This window comes from Meleagris gallopavo, chromosome 17, assembly GCF_000146605.3.
Source record: "Meleagris gallopavo isolate NT-WF06-2002-E0010 breed Aviagen turkey brand Nicholas breeding stock chromosome 17, Turkey_5.1, whole genome shotgun sequence".
Classification (NCBI taxonomy): Eukaryota; Metazoa; Chordata; class Aves; order Galliformes; family Phasianidae; genus Meleagris; species Meleagris gallopavo.
In genome coordinates, this window is record NC_015027.2 from 12,386,822 (window position 1) to 12,402,309 (window position 15,488).

Consider the following 15,488-nt stretch of genomic DNA (forward strand, 5'->3'; position numbering starts at 1 on the left):
TACAGTCTGTACAAGGAGAGAGATGCCGTTACCAACACACACTCATCATAACATCCCATCTTTGCAGTCACCTGCCTCCTGTTTGAGCTGTGTGCTGTGGGAAGCAGAATACTGAACGTTGATGTGATTGGGGGCTTTGAAGCTGCATTTTGGAGACTGTTGGCAATAATCATAGCTTTTATAGAGGAAAAACTCCTTAGGTACTTTATTTAAATATGAGTTTAGAGTAAGCTATACTTAGATGATGATCTCTGCATGGTAGATGTGCTGTTGGAAAGTTCCATCCTTTCAGTTGGCCAAGGACTGTTAAGGATTCAGTCCTTAACATGGTGCCGAATTTTGTTCGCAGTTTGAAAGATCTACAGAGCACTCCCATTCAGTTGAGATGACAGAACAAATCCATTTTCCTTGACAAGGTTATTTCATGGTTCATGTTTACTCTAGCAGAGATGAAATCCTTTTGCAGTCAGGAGGTGCAGATTCTGGTACAGACTGCCCTTTACTCTTGGTAGTTCTAGAATTCAGCAGTAGTGCCATAAGGACAGCAGGTATTGCTGAGGTTTGTGTGTCCTTCATGTTCTCATTCCAGTAAGAGTTTATGCTGCACTCGGCTGTGAGATATCAGTGGTGTTTTCTACTCCCATAAACCTCTGCAGTCGTGAGATGAGGTTTTCAGATTTTATTTTGGAAGAAAAAACTGCTGTGCATTTTCACTGCAATATTATCAGTCACTGGAGGGGAGGAACTTCACTTGAGCGTGACTGAAAATTCAGTAGAGTTCTTCAATGCTTTTAAGTTGTGTAAATAGACTTTAAAACTTTAACGGTTCACTTTGTGTCTTGTTGTCTCTATTGGCACAGAAATTCTAAAGGGTCTGTCAGCAGTTGTGGCAAAGTATGATCATGAATTCTTCACCCCCTGCATTTAATATTGAATCCTTTCCTACCAACAAATGCTTGCTTTATGCAGTTCTTGTTGGCTTTGTTTTTCACCCCCTCACCATTTAAATTCGAAGTTGTTGTCTTTAGCTAGGTACATTTACATCTCCTTTGGCATTATGCTCAATAGTTGAAATAACTTCACAAAACGTGCTGCCATGGGGAATTAGAACTGTTGGAGTTATGTTTAATGCAAATGTCTGTCTTCTGTTCTGAGCATGTTGGTGTTTGTTTTTTTGTAGTGGTGGAAGAAGGACTGTGGGAGAATGGTCTTTCCTATGAGTGTAGGACCCTGCTCTTCAAAGCAATTCATAACCTCCTGGAAAGGTAAGAAACACTTTGTTGCACTCAAATGTTTCATTTTTACATTGAACGAAATTCAGGATATTTATGTACCATTTATATTATCGATCTTAAAATAGATTTTTTTAGAGGTACAACTTCACTACAAAAATGTGAGAGAGAAATGGATTTCTGAAGTCATTTAATCTGGTAATGCATCATAAAGGACTGCGCAGACTAAATACTCGTACAGCAAGTAATATGATGTTTTTCTGCTTGTGTTCATGCTGGGGAGCTGTTTCAGGAAGGTTAAAAAGTTTATGGAGTGGAGTGCTTGCAGAGCGTAATTATATCTGGCCCCTAGCCCCTTTTGAGATTAAATAGTACATATTTTAACAGTTGTTACTAAAAGACCTTAACTCCATTCTTCCAATCAGGACGTGCATGTTACAACTTGGCTCAATTTGTACACTATATTCAGAGGGAAGCTTCACAATTCTGTCTCTGGCTGCCCTAATGTAATCTAGCACTGCTTTCTTTTGTCTTCATCATATGTATATAGTTTGGCTGCGGAGTTATTGTATCATTAGGTAATACACTTGAAGCTTTTTCTTCTTAAGCCAGCTAGCAGCTCTTAAGCATGCTGAAGACAAGCTTCTTTGTTAGTCCTTCAGTGTTTGACACTGCAGCCAGACTAGTGCATTTCATTCCCTCTCTGTTGTTCCAGTTCTTCAGGTCTTCACCATCTTCCTATGTTATATTTCATGAACTTTATGTATTTTTAGATCTTCTCAGGATTGTGTCATTAAACTTTTCCCACATTTTTTGAATAATAAAATAGAATTCATCTTTCTTGTTCCACTGTGTTACAGTTTATTTGCAGGATGTAGCAAGACATATTTTTCTTGGAAAGTAAGCTAATTGAAAACACTTTCATCTTGTCTCATTTAGCATCCTGTTTGCTTTGATCTGCTTACTAGTAATCAGATTTGCATTATGTTCCTGAGGCTGTATTTCCATGAGCACAGTAACCGTGTCCCCTTGACAATCAGTACCTGTTTGTGCCCATAGCACATTAACTCCTACATGCATACACAGGTACAGCGACCAGACGTTGTACTACTTATCTCCTGCTTCATTGCTCTTTTGGGGGATTTTAATATAAGTAGCAGACTGCTCAAAGTGAATAAAAACCCGGTGAATAGAAACACAGGAATTCCATTCTCAGCTTGGAATGGTCACTAGTTCTGTTGTCACTTTGCAGAGTGTAAGTGAAAAATGCATTTTACACATGCTTATTGATCTCTGGTACCCATCCAGCGGTCTTTAAAGTAAGGCTCCTAATGGATATTCTTATTTCTTGGAACACTTGAAGCTCGTGAAGTATGAATTTATGAAAGAAACATCAGCAGCAGCAGCCAACTGTACTGGGATGGGTTGGCAGAGCTAGTAATATCGTTTCTGTCTCGGCTGAGAGAAAATCCCTGGGGCACTCTTTTTGTCAGTAGTGGTTGTTGGCGCATTCTGTTGGTCAGCACACACCCTTGGGTGCTACTCGGAGCATCTCTGGGTGCCCAGAGCCCCAGACTTGGCCTCTTGCCCTATGGCTGAGGCTGCCTTGCTCCTCTCCCTGGGCCACAGCTGCTCACAGAAGCACAGGGGTTGGAAGGGACCTCAAGAGATCATCGAATCCATCTTTCCTGCTAAAGCAGATCCCCTACGATAGGTCACACCAGTGGGAGTCCAGATGGGTCTCGAATATCTCTGTGGAAGGACGCTCCAGGGGGCTGGGGCCCAGCATGGTGACCTGCTCATGGTGCAGCCCGCTCTGGGCTTGGACGCCTTTAGCAATAAGGTTTATAATGCACCTGTTGTCAAGGTGACCGAGAGGGCAAGTAATCAAATATCTATCCATTAGCTATCTTACTTCCAGCCTGAATGTATTTTAAATAAACCAAGACACAGATTTCTGAGCCTTGTGCCCAGGTGAAGCCATGGCTCCTGGGGAGGACTGGGAGGAGGCTGAGATAGGGAAGAGGAGGAGGCTTTATTTTCGTTTACTAAATACCCAAACTAGCAATCAGAAGCTCCTGTTATCAGCAGGAAATACAAATAAAGATTCCCAGAGCTGAGCCTCTGTTGGCTACGTTAGAGTGTGCAGAAGCACTGCAGGCTGCTGTCAGCCATGGGCCTGGACCTCCATGGCCCTGGGCGGCACGGTGGTGCTGCCTGCTGTCCCCAGCAGCTCACTGCCTTCCTGCTCAGAAAATGTTGAGAAGATCTGAGGAAATATTACTGGTAGTATTCAGTACTATTTTATAATCATTTGTATGCCCTCATCGGATCATTTTATCTTAGAAAAGTGAAATCAAGAGTACAGGAGGTCAAGTGGCAGCGCGGTGTTTTAATAGCTGTGCTGCTTAAGAAGAAAACAGCACTCAGTCTTAACGAGAGGAGCAAGCAGAAGAGTTCCGAGTGTTTTATGTTTCCATGTGATTAAATAACTGCTTTAAAGTGTATACTCATCTGGGGTTTATGACCAGTTGTTTTTTTTTTTCACTCAAGTTCATTGTTATGGCTTTAGTGTTAAGGACTCCAGTTACTGCTGCGTGCTTATGGAGCAAAACCTAATTCAGTGCTGTCATTAATTGTTCACTCGGCCGAATCTTTGAGATCTGTGCCTCTGCAATCATGCTTTTATAGGATTATGCCTTGAACGAGCTGAGATTCAGCCCAGCGTGTGAGGGATGGCTCGTTCTTAAGGCCAGCTCTGCTCACGAAGACTTCTTTCTGGGAAATTAACTTTTGTTTGGGGCAGTTAAGCCTGCTGTCCTGAGACGTGATGATGTGGCATGAAATGTGTATGTGGGGGGAGTTTAAAATTGTACTTCTTGCTAGTACGGATTCTTTTCTTAAGGCATCTGATATAAACTCTACTTCCTTTGTTTTTATGAAGTGTGGTGACAGTGAAAGGCTTTCAGACAGCAGCTCTTTCCTGGGGAAACACTGAAGAATTTCTTCTTTTCTGCCAGCACAAGAGCAGTGTCTTTAGATCTTTGGTGATTTAGCTTCCAAATTCACTTTAAGATATTGAAATACTCAATTGACCTGGATTATTTTTACTTGAATAGAGAAATGGTGTGTTTAGAATATTCTTCAGCCTGGTTTTAATTTCGGAAAACCCTGCCAAGTTTTTACAGAAGAATGAACACGTTGGTATCTGCATTGTTGTCCATTTCCTGTCTGGTTGAGGTGTGCTTTTAAAATATACAACAAAATATAGTTTTTCTAAAGAAAGAATGTGCTTTTTCAGAACACGAGGTGTGATTGTTTTTGGTTTGTCTGCAACAACTGCCAGAAAAATAAATGGTTGGAAAATGTTGAAGAATGGAGAAGTATCCTTTTTCCATCCAACTAATGGAATGCTATTTAGATGTGAAACATAGAGAAAGCGTGTACATGGCCTGTCATTTGTAATCATATTGTAATATGAACCAGTAGCAACAAACAATCAGTTTGTCATTGCTTTCAAAACCTAATATTTACCTTATTGAAAGATAAGCCTTTGTAACAAATTTGTGATCCCTCAGGCAGTTTGCTCAACTGCACATTTAATGTACAAAGTGTGTTTAAATTGTTTTGGCACATTGCAAGTGGGATTTTTCAGTACGGGTGGACATAAGAAGTCATCGTGCACATCTTCAGCTTGTCAGCCTAAACTGATTATTGATCACTTTGGATTCTCCCTACATTTTTTAAAGCCATAGAGCCCACCGTTTCTGGAGTATGTTTTCCTGGAGAGAGGTTTTCTGAGAGAAAAAGCACTATCGTAGTTACAACACCTGAAATAATGCTGTGGGTCATGTGAACAGAAAATGGTTCATTGTTAATTTTGGGTTAATATAATTTCCTGTCATTCATATTCTGTTGTTAGTTTATACTGTCGTTTTCATATGACAAATACAGGAACGTGTGTTCTTTGTCATTAAGTCTCAGAGAAACACAGAACACATCCTGCAAATAATCTGTATTCAAGAAGGGGGGGGTTAGAAAAATAAGGCAATGGATCATTCAGCAAAAAAATGGTGTGAAAGAGGAGAGATTCACATTCTGCCCTCATCTTTGACTGAATATCTGCATTAGTGCCTGTGTCGTGGGACTGGACACTGACTGCTGTGACCAGTGTGGGAAAATGGGGAGCAGGGAATTTACATGGAGCTCTGAACCCGGAGCTGCTGAGTGAGTTGGTTTTGAGGGAAGACCAGCTGTTTAATCTCCTTCTATTTACTGTCTTCAAAGGCTGCTTTTAATTATGTCTTAGGATGTAACTAGTAATTGTTGATGTAATTATTTTCTAGGTGCTTGATGGATAAAAACTTTGTGAGAATTGGAAAATGGTTCATCAGACCTTATGACAAGGATGAGAAGCCTGTTAACAAAAGGTGAGGTGATCTTTATAACAATACTGTTCTTGTCAGTGTTTTATTTCACATGCCAATAAGTTGATGCTGCCTTTTGTGGATTGTTTTTGCCTTACTTATCAAGTAAAAACATAAACACTGTTCACATCAGTAATACGTGGGAAGTAATGAAGTAATTTCAGAAGTGTTGGTGATGATAATTTGAGATGAGAAGGTGAGCATAGTGTTTGACTCTTGATTTCACTTTATTTTCTGGCTATTTTTTTAAGTGTCCACCTGCTACACTCATTACCCAGCAGCATTCCAGGTATTTGCAACAAGTGATTTGAATTTCTGGACACCTTCCCTCAACCTGAAATTTTAAGCAGTAAATTAAGTGTAAGTTTATTGAAAGTTGCCAGCCTTGATATACAGCTTTCAGTGATGGGGCAGGCTGACTTTGGCTGACGGATGTGCTTCTCTTGCAGCAGGAGAAGCATGGGAAGGAGTAACTGTCTGCACTTGCTCACTGCTATTTCCTCTCCCAGCGTTAAAGGTTACAATGTTCTCAGATCTTCTGGTACTTGCATTTATAGTGTCAAGAATAATCTGAGTTAAGCTGAAACACAGATTTTCTAACGGGAATCATTTTGACAGAACTGGGTTAGGAAGTGACTAAACATGCAGTTATGCTGGGAGGTTTGAAGGTAATGAGCAAGTGGAGATGAAGTGGGGTGGCAACTTCTTTCAGTGTAGCAAATCACAGCAGTGTGTCTGAGGACAGCTGTAGGTACAGGTGGAAATCGGTCTGTAGCTCATATGCCCTCTGCCTGGTCTCCTAGCTATTTTACTACAGTGCTAGAATGGAATATTACAAAGCATTGCCTGCATTCTGTGACAGATTGTGTTAACCATGGACGTGGAAACAGAAGTTGTTTTTAAGATTAAGATTACAGTGTAGTAATTAGACGTGAATTTATCATCTTTGTAAAAACGGAAAGCTTCAACTTAGTGTAGGAATGTCTCTTTTGTACCGCTTGGACTCTTTGCAGTTAAGCAGAGTTGTGCTGTAAGTGTAACTTCTGTGACTTCACTCTCAGCTAATGGCAAGAAGCTGTTGAAATAGCCAGTTTTGCCCATGTCTTCCTATGTCCTGGCCGGACATAACCCACTGCCCCCTCGTGTTTTCTCTGCTTCTTTTCTGATCGCAGCAATATCTAATTTTCTGGACGATGGCAGTGGTTTGGTACTGGATTGGTGCTAGGTGTTGGTATTGCTGGAAAAGTGAGACGGCTCCTTTCAGCAAAAGCTGTTTGTTTTATCAACCTCACTGCAGCCTTACAGCACAAACGAAATGCATCTGTGATTCTCGTGTTTATTCCTGGTGTGCCACAGTCTGAGAACTGAAGCGTCTGATGCAATAGACAACATCTGTCAAACAGCAGCAGCACTGACACAGAGGGGAAGGTGGCTTTAGAATTCTGGGAAGCTAGTAGTAGGTTCTGTGCCTTATTTACATGTATGTGACACCAAATTGCTGATACAGTGCAGGGATCTGCAGATCCCTCGGTTTGCAGTGTGCGTACAGTATGCACGTAACCTGTTCTAGAGAAGACAGAATTACAGAAATTAGTGTTGAACACTGAAGTGATATTTAAATTATTACTGTATACAAAATGGCACTTTTATAGGGAGTTTTAGGCTTAATGAGTAGACGCTTGATTTCAAGAACACAGTAGTTGTTGTTGGGCTTTAATTAGTGAAACTAATTGTCGTTATCGATCCAATGGATATACAGAGTTGTGTGTCGTTGTTTTTTTTTTTTTAAGAGCATTTATGGCCCAGTTGGAGATAGCTTTTGGGTTGTCTGAGCTTGGTAATTTTTCTGTTGCGTCTATGTCATTGGAATTGTCTGATCTTACTGAGAGGTGGGGTACAGACTGCAGAAGATGGCAGTAGGATCTGGTTCAGACAGTGGCAGTAATAGGAGTAATAGGAGGCTTTGAGGATGTATTTGTCCTGACTTTTCATTTAATCTCTTTCTCTTAGTAAGCACAGTAAACTATCTTTACGTAAAAGTATTAACGTTTCTTCCACTTAAATTCATTCAGATAGCACAGTGAGGAGCTGTAGGATGAGCAGGCCAGCTGCAGGGGGGTGGGTGTTCCAGCACTGCTGGTGGTGAAGCCTTCATGGATACAGAAAGTTGTAAAATACAGTAACTAAACCCATGTAAATGTATAAAATACCAGAAATAAATTGGGGTCTGTATGATTAGGTTGGAGTTTGGGACCATGTAATCACATTGAAAACGTATACAGTGTTGTCCTTGGCTGGAACAAGGTGTATGTACACATGTATATTTTTCCCCTTTCCAAATGCATGGAAAACTGATCAGATGTTGTTCAGACAAAGAAATGCAGGCGGTTCTGCAGTCTGGTTTTAGGCAAAGTCAGTCGTCTCCAATTTTGGAAATCCTGGAGCACCAAGTTCATCTCAGCAGAGTACTCACTGCGATGGCTGGGTATGAGCACCCAGGGAAGAGCAGAGCTCATGCAGCTCCATTCAGTGCCTGTGATTTTGTGAATGGCATTAAGGGAGAAGGGTGGGGAGATGTGTGAGTTTAGAATGAAGTCAAAGATGAAGTGGAGCGTGGCAGTGGCCGTGACCCACTTAGTCCTGGGATGTGAAAAGGAGGCCTGGGAACAATGGGTGACCTTGGGCAGCGTGAGGAACAGTGTGCCTGATGAATTCTGCTCTGCTCAGACGTGAGGGAACAGCAGAGGGAGTTACAGATCCGTATGCGATGGTTGTGCTTGCGAGGGAACCAGATGCTTTTGACAGGAGATGTAGCTCGGTGCTTGTGGGTTTTCTTTCCCAAGCACCCTCTTTGTTGGTAGCACTAGTGAGTAGTACGTGTTGCTTGCTGAACAACGCTGCGTGGTTTATTGTCTGCTCTACAGCACTGTGTGTCTGAAATATGTTTCCAAGCGACCGCTGAAGAACGCTAACCTTGCTTATTTATCATCACAAATGATAGAAGGAATTGATAATGCTTCCCGCTGTGTTCGCAGTCACTTCCCAAGTTTTGTGAGGGGATTTCGGATTGTGGAAGCACTGCTACAAATCTTGCGCACATTACTGAGGGGGAAAAATCTCACCATCCTTCTTTCGAGGTTTTAACTAGTGTAATTTCAACGTCTGTTTTGTTGATGTGTGGTAGAAAATTGAGAAAGAAATCAGTTTATATTGAATTGCATGAGCAACTTAATGTAAGTTGAACTATTTTTTAAATGACTTGCGTAGCTGGTGGGTCCGCTCCTCTTCTCCAAGTTTGAGGTTTCTTCTCTTAAAAAGAAAAAAAAGCAAGAAAAGCTTAGTCAGTAAAGTACTTGGAAGTACTTCTCTCATTACAAGAAGAACTTTTTCAGCTCTCTCCTAGTAATAAGAATGGTCAGTGATGTTTCAGTAGCCACAGTGCCTTTCATGCGCTTGAAGCAGTGCAGGTGGAAGAGCAAAGTGCAGCTTGGCTGCTGTGAGATACTACAGTTCTTAAATCTCAGTTTCCAGTCAAATTTTTGGTACTGTTCCATGTAGCAGTTGATCCTCCTATGGTGCTGGTAGAAGTCTCTGAATTACAAGCTGACAGTGTCCCAGTAGATAAGCTATCCTAAGCTTTCACGTCAGCTCTTTCCCCTTAGGTCTGAGCCCTTGGAATTTCCAGGTTTAGCAGAGTTCAGTCAATGCATCCACACCTCTGCTTTTTGCAAGCATCAGAGTGGGGTGTAGAGGAGTGCCTTGGAGGGCTGTGCTGCAGGCACTTCAAGCACTGCTTTGAGATCTTGAAAATCATCGGTGCCTTGGGTTTGCTGGGAGTAGGACTTAGCCAAGGAACATCTGATCAGCGATGCCTCTGCTGGCACTGAGCATCGTTTCCAGGTAAGGCTGCAAGCTGCATTCTCTTTTTGCCATGCTAGGAACTCGTGTCTGTCAGTTCTTCATCTGAAGGCATCAGGTTTAGTGGGCTCTGGGGAAAGCTGTAGTGCAGGGCCAGGAGGGCCTGGAAGTGAGCAGCACCGGTGCTGCGTCTGCTGCCCAGGTTGGGCTGTGGTGTGTGGCATTGAACAGGTAATGCCTTCTGGCAAATGTTAGCAAGGTGATTCATTAAATAATGGCATCCTTCAGTAGGAGCACGGCAGAACAAGTTTAACTGATCTAGTTACAGTTTTTTAATGGGATTTGGATTCCTCAGCTGAGGAATGGTAATTGATTGTGCACATGCAGTGCTGTGAGAGCATGAATCAAGCCATTTAAATTGTTTTGATTCTTATTTCTGATCTTGTATCAGAAATCTTATTTCTGTACTTGTATTTTAGCAGTGTAAAAAAGATTTCAGTGATGTGATCATGTTCTTGAAAGCAGTGGTACTGCAGTAATTTACAGCGTATGGCATGCTGTAGCCAACCAGTAGCCTCGTGACTGAGGAAAGACTTGCAAGGAGAACAATCTGATTTAATCTCAATCAGGTATGATTTATTCCCAACTTCTTAAATAAAAAACAGTAGAAATACTGAGTAGTGAGAAATACTGCATATTTTTCAAAAATTATTCCCATACTTGAAAAAATAGGCTTTGCTATTGTAGTTGGAGAAGAAGCTTAGTTCCCAGCCAGAGGTTTTTATACCTCTGAGGTTTAAATTCTGAAAAGTAATGTTAATCTCTGAGGTTTTTTCTCAGTCTTACGGTTTCAGCAGCAAGCTCTGGTGTGTGTTTGTTTCATCCGAACCAGCAGCCTTGTGTACTAAAGCTGATTTTACCTCCCAGCCTTGGGTAATGCAGCCGTGGGAATGCAATCTGTGTTCATGGTTAGCTGAAGGAATTGGTACAAAATACGGATTGTAAACTTCACTGTTTTCAGTGCTTTTCTTTTTGCAAGACCCGATGTTGCTGATATCAGTGTGCTTAAACTTCTGATGCTTTAGAGCAATTTAATATAATTAAACTACACTAAAGTGCATTAATGTGATACAATTTGTAAATACAATGAATGCTTTTATGGAGACAGTAAAACATTAATAATTTAGAAGTACTTAAGGATGTTATTAAGATAATTTGGAAAAACAGCATTCAAACCTGTTTAAATTCTTACGACCTGCTCTATACTACTGGTAACCTTGGGGTGTTGGTGCCAAATTTTAAGAATCCTGTATGTAAAACTCTTGAGGATGTCAGCACACTGTGCAGGAAAAGTGGGGACTGCAGGCCCTGAGGTGCTTTATTGCCACGGTAAAGTCCTAGATGAGCTCCGAATTAAGTAGGGGTATTCTCTATTCAGTGGCTTGGTATTTTTTCATTCAGTAATGAAAATAATAAAACAGTGTTTTGAAAAAGCTGGAAAGGACCGTCACCGTGCTGTAAAATTTTCATAGAGCAGATGAAATATCCTGCCTGGCTTGTGCTCTCCGTATGCTGTGGCACGTGGCCACAACTGGTAGGTTTTATGAATGTCCTGCAGTAAATGAAACCAGGGGCTAGATGGATGCACTTGTAGCAAGTATTGCTGAGGGCTGCTTCCTTCCCGGGTTGACCCAACCTTTTCAACTCCCTTTCCTGGGGTAAGAGCATTAAAAAGACAGTGGCAAAGTAACCCCAGGCACCAATTCTTCAGATTTATTGACCCTTGCCAGTGAAGATAAAGTCCCAGGAATATCAGAGGGACTCCCTACGTGGGGTCACTGGAAGATGTCACAGGAGCAGTGCTTCTACTATGCTGTGTGTATCCACTTCAGCTAATTCAATTGGTGCTGCAGAATGTCTTACACAATTGTTTGCTGAAGGCTTGGAGCTGAGCCAGACACTGAGATGGAGTGGGTAGGCTGTTGTTAGATGTGCCATTTGTTCCACCTTTGCAAACTTACCCCTGTCTTGATAGCAGGGGTTATATTATTGCACCAGCCTCTTTGTATGGATGCGGCATTATGTCAAAATGGGACTGCTGCTTGCTTGCCAAACAAAGCTGATTGTGCTCACGTACCACAGTAGTTGTCTGTCCCTGAATTCATGCAGAAACTGTAAAAGGTGGGCATTTGGTGGGAGGGAGGGGTGCAAGCAGCAGAAGTGGTGGAACCTCCCCCCAGAGGGTTTTTGTAAGCTCCAGTGCCTTTCCAACGCAGTGCACTACTGGGCAGTGTTTGCCACTTCACAATGAGACGTTAGCAGAGTTCTTCCTCACAACAGCAGAGGGTAAGAACAAGCTCTTGTCTCTCAGGACAGCCCCCTCTCTTGGGCTGTACTTTGAGGAAGTTGAAAAATTCGAGGTGCTGTCACTAAGCATGATGGAGCATGCATTTTCATACGTTTTCAACTACTGTTGTAAGGATTTTGAGGAAGCCAGGAAATGGGCGGCGCGTGCCGTGGGAGGTATTTCCATCAGCAGCCACTTGCACACTTGAGGTCACTATTTTTGCTGTCTTTGGGTATATGGTGACATAAACTGGAACCCACAGAAGTCTGTAATGAGTATCCATTACATCTAGGATCTTGGAGATAAGGATCATTTTACTGATGTAATGAATACAAATGAACAGACGTGTATAAAACTGCTCTTCTCATCATTTACTCTGGGATTCTGTACAACTTTGTCTTGAGCTTCTTATTTGCAGGCAGCATTTATTTCATATTCAAATGCTTACACGTGTAAGGCTATTGGCATGCCTACGTGCACACCAAATATTTGCATAATTCAATATAATTGAGACACTGTACTATTTTTCACACTTGATCACTTTTCAAGAAATAATTATTTGAAGATTTGAAATGTTTGTGTCTGGGGTATACAAACAGCAAGTTGTTAAAGAAAAGCTTGGTTATGTACTTCCGTTTTCTGCTTCTTTTTAGCTATTTATATTTATCTAGTTTAGAAGTGACTTTGTATCTTCATGGATTGTTTGGAACTTCAATAATTATATATGAAGCCTGGCTTAACAAGGACTTGGTGACCAATTAGCGAAGTCCCACTAATGTTTAAGCTCCTTTTCTCATTATGCGTTTGCTATTGGCACTGTATATAAAGGATAAACGAAGTGCCCCTGATGTGCTGTTAATTAGATTTGTCAGGGCTCCCAGTTGCACTGTCTGCCAAACACAAGTGTTGTCACTTACTGTATCAGTAATGAATTGACTTAAGGGCTTTTGTAGATATTTAGAGGGCCTTAGTTTTGAATACTTACTTTGTTGTAACTCTAATTGTAGTTACTGCTATAGCTCTGCTTCCTGCATTCCAAAAACTTGCACGAGAGGCGTCAGCTTTCTTGAAGGACTGAATATCAAGCTGCATTTTGTGCTTAGACTGATCTAAAATCCTTGCAGGCAGCAGGTGGCCTTTAGAGTTCTGGGAAAACAGTGGCACTGTATGGATTTGTGTTGAGTCCAATTCAGGATGAAATATGCTTCTTCGTGTTCCCAAATGGAGCTGATGACTAAAGCCAAAAATCTTCGATCTTTCCCCAAAAACAAAGAAAAATTCAAATGAAGAAATTCCAATATTACTTTTCGTTTATTTTCATGATGCTTTTATACCTTTGTAAAATTAAGTTAATGTTGAGCAACAGGTTTTGAACTACAGCTTTATTTCAGAAGGAACTTATCTAGGTTATTCATTTCTGAAAGTGCTCCTTGAGACTTACATTTGCTTAGATTTTCTTTGCTAACCTTTAATGCCTGAAGACACGGACTGAAATGAAACTGAACTACTGTGGGTTTGATTGTTTGGTTTTTTTTCCCCTTATTGCCAGTATGGAGCCATCGCATCCTTAGTTAATCTATCTGCTAGCAAACCTCCAGCTATTAATGACACTTCTGCCATCTTCCATGTTGCTGCTGGCCAAAATGACAATTTCAGTCTCTCTCCTCCTCTTCTTTCCTTAAATCCTTTCCCCAAACCTCCCAGGTTTGCCTGTGTACAGCTGAGGAGTTCCCCTGCACAGGCCGGGAGCAGGCAGGGTGCCGGGCTGTGCTCTGTGCTCCAGGTGCTGCAACGCGTCGCTGTCGTCCGTGCTCAGCAGGAGGAAACAGTGCAGAGGAGGCTGCCAGGCTGATGTTGTGCAGTCACGTTGCTGGTTAGGAAATCACGTGGCGATGCGATATAAACGGTCTATTCTGTGACTGATCAAAAAAAGTTTTGGAAATGCTTATCTTTTTGAAAAATAGTTGGCTGGAGCCATTTATAAAGAAGAGAAAGCTGAATTACGCTCTTTGGAATCCCTTTAATGTTTTGGCTTATTAAATTTCCAGGTTCAAGGTTGTGGCACTCTTCTCAAGTAGCTTCTCTGTAGTTTTAATTTACTGTTAGTTTAGGAGATGGGGAACTTGAACGAACACTGGCTATATCATAATATAAATAAGGCTCTATTATTCTTCTGTGTAAAGCTAGTAATCTAAAGCTGTCCTTACTTCTAATAACGAGCTGTAGGCCATCCTTTTCATGACTAAAACGAACATTGCACAGGACCAATCTGCTGATGTACAGTAATTAGAGTGGATGCTTCTTAAAATATATCATCATTAATGAGCTTTGTTAGCTTCCACTTCCCTGGCAACTGAGTAAAGCAAAATTAGAGTATGTCACCAGTCCACTGCTGTAAGTACAGAAATAATGCTTGCTGGGTGTTTTGAGTCAACTCTCCTCACCTCTCCCCTTATGTTTGCTCCTGAGGGTTGTTCTTTGTCCTATTGCTGTAGCTGAACTCAGTTCTGAGCTCAGTAATTTTTATCTTTTAAACCAGTCCAGAAAGGGAAGAGCTGCAACTGGAGCAGTTGTGCTTGGTGGGATGAACTTGGTTAGCAGGTCAGTGTATTAAGAACCAACTGCTCATTATTTTTGGATGTTTTGTCCAAGTGCATTGTAGCAGGTATGGACTGGGGAGTAGATTTTTACTTTTGTGTTTGATCAGTCACAAAGTGAAAGAGGTCTAGCTTTTCCTTCTGTAGAGTGGTGCAGATGGTGGGGAAGGTGTGGTTTCTGCAGGCAATACAATGAGCTGCCTATGTGATACAGCTATGTCAAATAGATTTAGGGGTACATTGTTGAGGAGTTTTGCCCGTTGTCCTTTCCTGTGGAGAAGCTTCCTGTCGTCCTGCTTGGAGTTTGTCTGTCTGACTGAACTCCAGAGAAGTAAAACCAGTTCTCAGCCTAAGGCTAGAGGAAGGCAGTGCGTGGAGCTGGTGGTTTGTCAAGCACAAATCCTGGGCAGCTTCCAAGTGCTCTTACTTTGATGCAGCTTTGGATGTTCTGAGAGCGTTTGTTTACAGAATTGAGAAACCCTGAACAAGTGAGCAAACAGTGCAGAGCTTTGAAGAAGGAAAGAGGAGCTGCTGTGTGCCGGGCTCTCTCTTTGGATAACTCCACCTGCATGGCATTCTTGCTTCTGACTTACAGCATAGACTATCCTCCTTTTCTCTGACAGTCACAGCAGATGCTGTGTTTGTTTTCTTTCCTAAAAATCAGTAAACATAAAAATAGCTGTAGTAAGTCACTCTGCATTTAGTCTCGCTGGATTTTACTCTTGATAATAAAGCCGAGAATGAGTTACCATGAAGGAAAAATGTTTTTTGCCAAGTGGCAAAGAGCTCAGCAAACCGATCCTCTTTACCCATAATGTGCTTCATACTGCCATCTACTGACCTCACGTTTTGTCCTTGCAGCAGGGATCCAGCCATGGCTAGCACTTGTGGTAAAGCGTGTGCTCCAAACTCCTTTGTCTCGATTATACCTCTGCAGCTGTGTCGTTACAGTGCTTGGATCTGGGTACTGTTTTTCAGGATTTAATGTACTGCTTTTGGAAGAGCTGATGTCTATTCCAAAGTGTTT

The 15,488-nt window shown here is 41.7% G+C and overlaps 1 protein-coding gene across 2 annotated transcripts in view; it reads left to right on the forward strand.

Moving 5' to 3' along the window:
* Positions 1 to 1,119: 1,119 nt before the first annotated feature.
* MED13L (mediator complex subunit 13L) overlaps positions 1,120 to 15,488 on the forward strand; it is a 93,067-nt gene continuing 78,698 nt past the window's right edge. For both annotated transcript variants that reach the window (XR_795516.2, XM_010720563.2), the window contains exons 1-2: positions 1,120 to 1,265; positions 5,579 to 5,662. Coding sequence is in view for 1 of the 2 variants with exons in the window: in XM_010720563.2 (XP_010718865.1) it covers positions 1,129 to 1,265; positions 5,579 to 5,662 (221 nt within the window). In the remaining variant the exon portion in view is untranslated. The remainder of the gene's footprint in view (positions 1,266 to 5,578; positions 5,663 to 15,488) is intronic.